This window comes from Penaeus chinensis, chromosome 15 (assembly GCF_019202785.1).
Source record: "Penaeus chinensis breed Huanghai No. 1 chromosome 15, ASM1920278v2, whole genome shotgun sequence".
Lineage (NCBI taxonomy): Eukaryota > Metazoa > Arthropoda > Malacostraca > Decapoda > Penaeidae > Penaeus > Penaeus chinensis.
Window position 1 is genome coordinate 16,236,146 of NC_061833.1, and position 7,500 is coordinate 16,243,645.

Consider the following 7,500-nt stretch of genomic DNA (forward strand, 5'->3'; position numbering starts at 1 on the left):
CTTATATCAAGGAAGATCAAGTTTTTAAATTTATCACTTTTTTATAGTATATTTTTTTGTGAGTTTTGTTGATGTTGTTGGGATACGAGTGTATTGTATGTGCGTTTTTTTTTGTTGTTGTTGTTGTTTTCTTATCTACAACATCACTGGCTGAATGCTGGATAGTCATTCATCCTGACTCATTCTTACCTTTTATTTTTATTTTTTTTAGACTGATTTGTGTTTAAGTGTGCTTTCCTGCTGTCGGGATACAAGCGTAAGTGTTTTCTTGTTTATCTACATATATTATTTTATAACCCTGGTAAAGTCACTGAATACCCTATCACTCTGACTCAGTTTTAAACTAAGGGAAATCAAGCTGTTCTATTCCATTTTATCTCTCCTTTTTTGTTTTTGTTTTGTTTTTCTATGTGATTTTCTGGGTTTTATTCAACTTGGGATACGGGCGTATGTGCGTTTGCTCTCGAAATAAAATTCGTATGTAAAATTAAGAGCTGCGCTAAATGAGTCTCTCAGTTGTGAAATCTGGTATGACTGAACGAAACTATGAAGTTGTTGACATACAATGGCTAAATGAGTAAGTAAATAAACAAACGGGTGACTTAGAGAGACCGAGACACGAGTATCAAAATAGCAGACTAATAAAGAGCTAATTCTGTATCTTTCCTTTCTTCTTCCTTTTCTAACGAGCTATATTAATATCCGCGAAAGCCTCTGAAAAGGACTTTGGCCAAAAAGGGAAGCTTCGGTTTCTATAAATAACGTAGCTATCATTACATCTAGCGATTTCAGTTACCCAACGAGAAAATCTGATACGTACGTAACCTCACGATGCCTCGCGGTCGTCTACCCTCTCTCATGCGCGCAAACCCGAGAAGCATCTACGCGGAAAAGTCATTTAATGTATTTCCGCATCACAAAGCACCCTCCTCCCCCCTCCCCCTTCCCCCTTCCCTCTCTTCGAACCTCCTAACAACCACCCCCTCTTCTCTCTCTCTTTTCTTCTTCTTCTCTCTTCTTCTTCTTCTCTCTCTTCTTCTTCTTCTCTCTCTTCTTCTTCTTCTCTCTCTTCTTCTTCTTCTCTCTCTTCTTCTTCTCTCTCTCTCTTCTTCTTCTTCTCCCTCTTCTCTCTCTTCTTCTTCTTCCTCTCTCTCTCTTCTTCTTCTCCCTCTTCTCTCTCTTCTTCTTCTTCTCTCTCTTCTTCTTCTTCTCCCTCTTCTCTCTCTTCTTCTTCTTCTCCCTCTTCTCTCTCTTCTTCTCCTCCCTCTTCTCTTTCTTTTCTCTCTTCTCCCTCTTCTCTCCCTTCTTCTTCTTCTCCCCCTTCTCTCTCTTCTTCTCCTCCCTCTTCTCTTTCTTTTCTCTCTTCTCCCTCTTCTCACCCTTCTTCTTCTTCTCTCCCTTCTCTCTCTTCTTCTCCTCCCTCGTCTCTTTCTTTTCTTTCTTCTCCCTCCCTCCCTTCCCCCGTCCCCCCCCCTCACGCCCTCCCACCCCCTCGTGACACTCCTAGTGTATCTTATTGCGCTGTTGACGTATGTCGCTGTCAACGCAAAAAATAATTACAAATGAAAACGAAGAACGCCGACCGCAACGGAGGCTCCACGTCACCGATCGCGACCCGACCGATCACACCCGATACCCGACGCCTCCGACTCGGGTCAGGCGGGCATCGCAAGACCTCGTTCCTTTCTCATTTCCGCTTCGAAAATGCGATTCGATTCTGTCTTTGGGATTTAGTTTTTCTTTTCTTTTCGGAACACGTTCTTTTAATTATTTTTTTGTTTTTTTTTCGATGTCCAGATTTTGTTTTGTTTTTTGTTTGTGAACGCTCACAAATAAAATCGCATTGTCTATTCATCTCAACATTCATAGATAAATTGCGTTTTCTATTTATTACTCTGTCTATTTATAAACAATGTAGAAGGTTGATTGGAGCATGTTCTGAATTTGCTTCGAGAATCATGTAAATAACACATAAAGCATTTCGAAAAAAATATATACGTACACCGCTCATGCATACATACATAAGGTATGCATATAGATGAACACACATATAAAAATACATACGTACACACATATAAATATAATCCTACATAAGTCTATATTATCAACCAGAACGAGACAAGGGTACTCACACGTCTTCCTGCCGGTGTGGGCGAAGTGCACGGTGAACTCCTCGTCCTCGGTGCTCTCGCACTCCTCGCCGTCGAACATCTCGTCCTCGGGCGGCGGCGGCGGCTCCTTCTTCTTCTTCATCACGCTCAGGAGGTCGACGTCGCTGTCGAAGTCGGAGAGGTGGCCGAGCCCCGCCCGCGCCCGCTTCTCCACCTCCTTGATGGTGGAGGTGAGCACGCACGTGTCCGGGGCGTCGAGCTCGCCGTCGCCCTTGGCCCGCCCGTCGCCGTCGTCGTCGTCGTCCTCGTCGTCGGGGAGCGGGGCGAGGCACGAAGGGGCGGGGGGGTCGTCGTCGATGGTGGCAGGGGGCAGGGGGGACATGACCCTCTCCCCGACAGGCTCGAGCACGACCGACGCCATTACTGGAGGAGGGGAGACTTCGAGGAGGACACTGGGCGTCGTCTATTCGTTTCCCGGAGGATCAGCTGTTCCTGTAGGCGCGTCTCAGGGGCATCGTGCGCGCCCTCAGTCCTTCGTCTGCGTCTTGGCTCTGTCCTCACCACCATCAGCCTCATGATAGGCAATTCATGAACACGGTAAGATTTTCCTTTTCTCTCGATTAAAGACACATATTCCTCTAAACGATTTTATTTCTGCGAGTTTCGGAAATAAAACTGCAACACAAAAATAGAAAAGGAGTAAAAAACAGTGTTCATAAGCCACAGGCATAATGCAACGTACTATATCAAACACTTATCCAGAAAAGTAAAACAAAAAAAATGACTTTATTTTTTTTTAAAGCCGTCATTTTTTCACGTACAACTTTATATATATATATATATATATATATATATATATATATATAACTGTTCACTTGTTTCTTAAAAAAACGTTACATCGCAATTATCAAGGTCACAAAAGAGACAGTAGTAGTAATACTAATAGTAGTAATTATAATGATGAAAATACGACTGCTACTGCTACAAAATAATAAGTGCATTAAAATTACTCTGGTAACAATAACGATAAGGACAATGATAATAATAATTACAATAATAATAATAATAACAATAGTAATGATAATAATAATAAAAATAATAACCATAACAATAACAATAATAATAATAATATTAATAATAATAAAAAAACGTTAATAATATTAATATAAGTAATAATACTTATCGTTATCATTATCATTATCCTTACCATCATATCATCATTAATAATAATAATAATAATAATAATGATAATGAACAACAATAAAGAACAACAACAATAACAATAATAACAGCAATAACAACAACATTAATAACAAACAAAACTAGAGAATAAACAAACAAACGAAGAACGAAGGTAACAACAACAACAAAGACAACAAACATTACAACAGTAGCAACTAAATAGATAATTTAACGAAGGACACTAAAGAATTATAACACCTAAGAACACAGGCTTACTGAACACCATCAAGAACACGCCACAACACAGGCTGGACCGATGCGCGGGTGGGGAAGAGGGGGGAGGTGGAGAGGGGGGGGGAAGGTGGAGAGGGGGGGGGAAGGTGGAGAGGGGGGGGGAGAAGGGTGAAGGGGATGAAGGTGAGAGGATGGAGAAGGGGGGTGGGGGAGAAGGGGGGTGGGGGAGAAGGGAGAGGGTTGAGAAAGGGGGTTGGGGGTGAAGAAGAATGGAAGAGGGTGTGTGGGGGAAAGAGAGGACAGTCCCCAACTCTAGTAAGGGTAGAGGAGACGGGGGTAAGGAAGCAGAGATGTTGGGTGGGGAGAGAGAGGGAGAGAGTGAGAGTGAGAATGAGAGGGAGAGGGAGAGGGAGAGGGAGAGGGAGAGGGAGAGGGAGAGGGAGAGGGAGAGGGAGAGGGAAAGGGAGAGAGAGGGGGAGAGTGAAAGTGAAAGGGAGAGAGAAGGAGAGGGGAAGAAAGGGGGAAAAAGAGGGAGAGGGAGAGGGAGAGGGAGAGGGAGAGGAGAGGGAGAGGGAGAGGAGAGGGAGAAAGAGAGAAGGGGAGGGAGAAAGAGACTGGAAGGGAGAGGGAGAGAGTGAGATGGGAGAGAGAGGGAGATAGGAGAGAGGGACGAAGGGAGAGAGGGGAGAGAGGGAGAGAGGGAGAGAGGGAGAGGGGGAGAGGGGGTTTCGATGAACAGGTTCGAGAAGGACACAACGGCAACTTCAAGCAAGGAGGACTATCTGGAAAGAGAGAAAAAAAAGTCTTTTAGAAACGTGGTGATTCATGATAATAGTAATTATGATAATAATAGCAATAACGACAATAACAACGATAATATGATGGTGATTCATATAATAGCAGTGGTAGTAGTAGTAGTGATAATAACACTAATAATAATAATAACAACGATGATGATGATGATGATGATAATGATATGAAGTATGTGTGTATGTATATATATACATATATATATATACATATATATATATATATATATATATATATATATATATATATATATATATGTATGTATGTGCATCTAAATGTATATATACAGACATGCGGTATGTTGGTAGGGCTGTATGAACGAATACATATTACTAATCGAGCATCTTCGCGAAGAGTTATAACATCAGCGCGCCCAGTTATTCAAGCAAGGGCGCAGTGCAATGGCCGCGCGTGATTAGCGATGCAGATAAGGCACTCCTGTTAATTGCCTGTTCTTAGAGGTCGGGCACCTGGCTTGAGCATCCCTTCTCCTCTCCTTTTCCCTTTCCCTTTCCTCTCCCTTTCCTCTCCCTTTCCTCTTCCTTTCCTTTCTCTCTCTTCAATGGTCCCTTTACCCTTATTTTCCTCTACCCTTCATTTTCGTCTTCTTTCCCCTTCCCTTTCGTTTCCTTTCCCCTTCCTTTATGTGTCCTCTCCCCATCTTTTCCGTCTCCCCTTCCTTTCCGTCTCCTCTTTCTCTCTTCTTCCTTCTTTTGTCCTTGTCTTTGCAATCCTTTTAATTAATTTATTCTTTATCCTCTTTCTTAGGTCTTTTTTTTTTTTCGTTTTTTTTTTCCCTTCTCCGCACCCTCCACTTCCCCTCCATTTTGTTTTATTCTCTCCCTTTTTATTCTCCATTAGTTTTCCTCCTTACACGTGTCCTCCTCCTCTTCCTCCACCTTTTCCCCTCCCCTTCCTGACCCCTACTACATCTCTTTCCTTTCCTCTTTCCTTCACATTCTCGTCTCCTTAACCATCTCTTTCTCCCTCTTCCTCTCTCCATCTTCCCCTTCCTCTTCTCGTCTCCCCCTCTTCCTCTTACTCGTCTCTCCCTCTTTCCCCTTCTCTCCCCTTTACCCCATTTTTTCTCAATTGTCTTCCCCTCCCCCTTCCTCCACCTCTTTGCCTTCTGAATCTTTCCCTCTTTACTTCCCTCTCTCCTCTCCTCTCACTCTCCCTCCCTTTCCTCCTCTCACTCTCCCTCCCTTTCCTCCTCTCACTCTCCCTCCCTTTCCTCCTCTCACTCTCCCTCCCTTTCCTCCTCTCACTCTCCCTCCCTTTCCTCCTCTCACTCTCCCTCCCTTTCCCCCTCTCACTCTCCCTCCCTTTCCCCCTCTCAGTCTCCCTCCCTTTCCCCCTCTCACTCTCCCTCCCTTTCCCCCTCTCACTCTTTCTCACTTTCCTCCTCTCACTCTCCCTCCCTTTCCTCCTCTCACTCTCCCTCCCTTTCCTCCTCTCGCTCTCCCTCCCTTTCCTCCTCTCACTCTCCCTCCCTTTCCTCCTCTCACTCTCCCTCCCTTTCCTCCTCTCACTCTCCCTCCCTTTCCTCCTCTCACTCTCCCTCCCTTTCCTCCTCTCACTCTCCCTCCCTTTCCTCCTCTCACTCTCCCTCCCTTTCCTCCTCTCACTCTCCCTCCCTTGCCCCCTCTCACTCTCCCTCCCTTTCCCCCTCTCACTCTCCCTCCCTTTCCCCCTCTCACTCTCCCTCCCTTTCCTCCTCTCACTCTCCCTCCCTTTCCTCCTCTCACTCTCCCTCCCTTTCCTCCTCTCACTCTCCCTCCCTTTCCTCCTCTCACTCTCCCTCCCTTTCCTCCTCTCACTCTCCCTCCCTTTCCTCCTCTCACTCTCCCTCCCTTTCCTCCTCTCACTCTCCCTCCCTTTCCTCCTCTCACTCTCCCTCCCTTTCCTCCTCTCACTCTCCCTCCCTTTCCTCCTCTCACTCTCCCTCCCTTTCCTCCTCTCACTCTCCCTCCCTTTCCTCCTCTCACTCTCCCTCCCTTTCCTCCTCTCACTCTCCCTCCCTTTCCTCCTCTCACTCACCCTCCCTTTCCTCCTCTCACTCTCCCTCCCTTTCCTCCTCTCACTCTCCCTCCCTTTCCCCCTCTCACTCTCCCTCCCTTTCCTCCTCTCACTCTCCCTCCCTTTCCTCCTCTCACTCTCCCTCCCTTTCCTCCTCTCACTCTCCCTCCCTTTCCTCCTCTCACTCACCCTCCCTTTCCCCCTCTCACTCTCCCTCCCTTTCCTCCTCTCACTCTCCCTCCCTTTCCCCCTCTCACTCTCCCTCCCTTTCCTCCTCTCACTCTCCCTCCCTTTCCTCCTCTCACTCTCCCTCCCTTTCCTCCTCTCACTCGGCAGAATGACCGGCCCGCACGACCACCACAGGGGATGCCAGGGGCGGGGGGGAGGCGGGGGGGTAGCAGCGGCAGGGAAAGATTGGCAGGGAGGGATGGGAGGGGAGAGGAGGGGAGAGAGGGATGGGAGGGGAGAGGAGGGGAGGGAGGGGAGAGGAGAGGAGGATAAGGAGGGATGGGAGGGGAGATGAGGGGAGAGAGGGATGGGAGGAGAGAGGAGGGGAGAGAGGGGTGGGAGGGGAGAGGAGGGGAGAGGAGGGGAGAGGAGGGGAGAGACGGATGGGAGGGGAGAGGAGGGGAGGATAAGGAGGGGTGGGAGGGGAGAGGAGGGGATGATAAGGAGGGATGGGAGGGGAGAGACGGGGAGAGGAGGGGAGGGAGGGCAGAGAAGGGAGAGGAGGGGAGGGAGGGCAGAGAAGGGAGAGGAGGGGAGGGAGGGGAGAGAAGGGAGAGGAGGGGAGGGAGGGGAGAGAAGGGAGAGGAGGGGAGGGAGGGGAGAGAAGGGAGAGGAGGGGAGGGAGGGGAGAGAAGGGAGAGGAGGGGAGGGAGGGGAGAGAAGGGAGAGGAGGGGAGGGAGGGGAGAGAAGGGAGAGGAGGGGAGGGAGGGCAGAGAAGGGAGAGGAGGGGAGGGAGGGCAGAGAAGGGAGAGGAGGGGAGGGAGGGGAGAGAAGGGAGAGGAGGGGAGGGAGGGGAGAGAAGGGAGAGGAGGGGAGGGAGGGGAGAGAAGGGAGAGGAGGGGAGGGAGGGGAGAGAAGGGAGAGGAGGGGAGGGAGGGGAGAGAAGGGAGAGGAGGGGAGGGAGGGGAAGAGAAC

General features: G+C 48.2%; 1 protein-coding gene across 1 annotated transcript in view; it reads right to left on the reverse strand.

Moving 5' to 3' along the window:
• The window catches only part of LOC125032859, a 104,361-nt gene that overhangs the window by 70,298 nt on the left and 26,563 nt on the right, over nt 1-7,500 (reverse strand). Inside the window, exon 2 of the mRNA XM_047624244.1 lies at nt 2,133-2,786. Coding sequence (XP_047480200.1) covers nt 2,133-2,532 — 400 coding nt within the window. The 5' untranslated portion in view covers nt 2,533-2,786. The remainder of the gene's footprint in view (nt 1-2,132; nt 2,787-7,500) is intronic.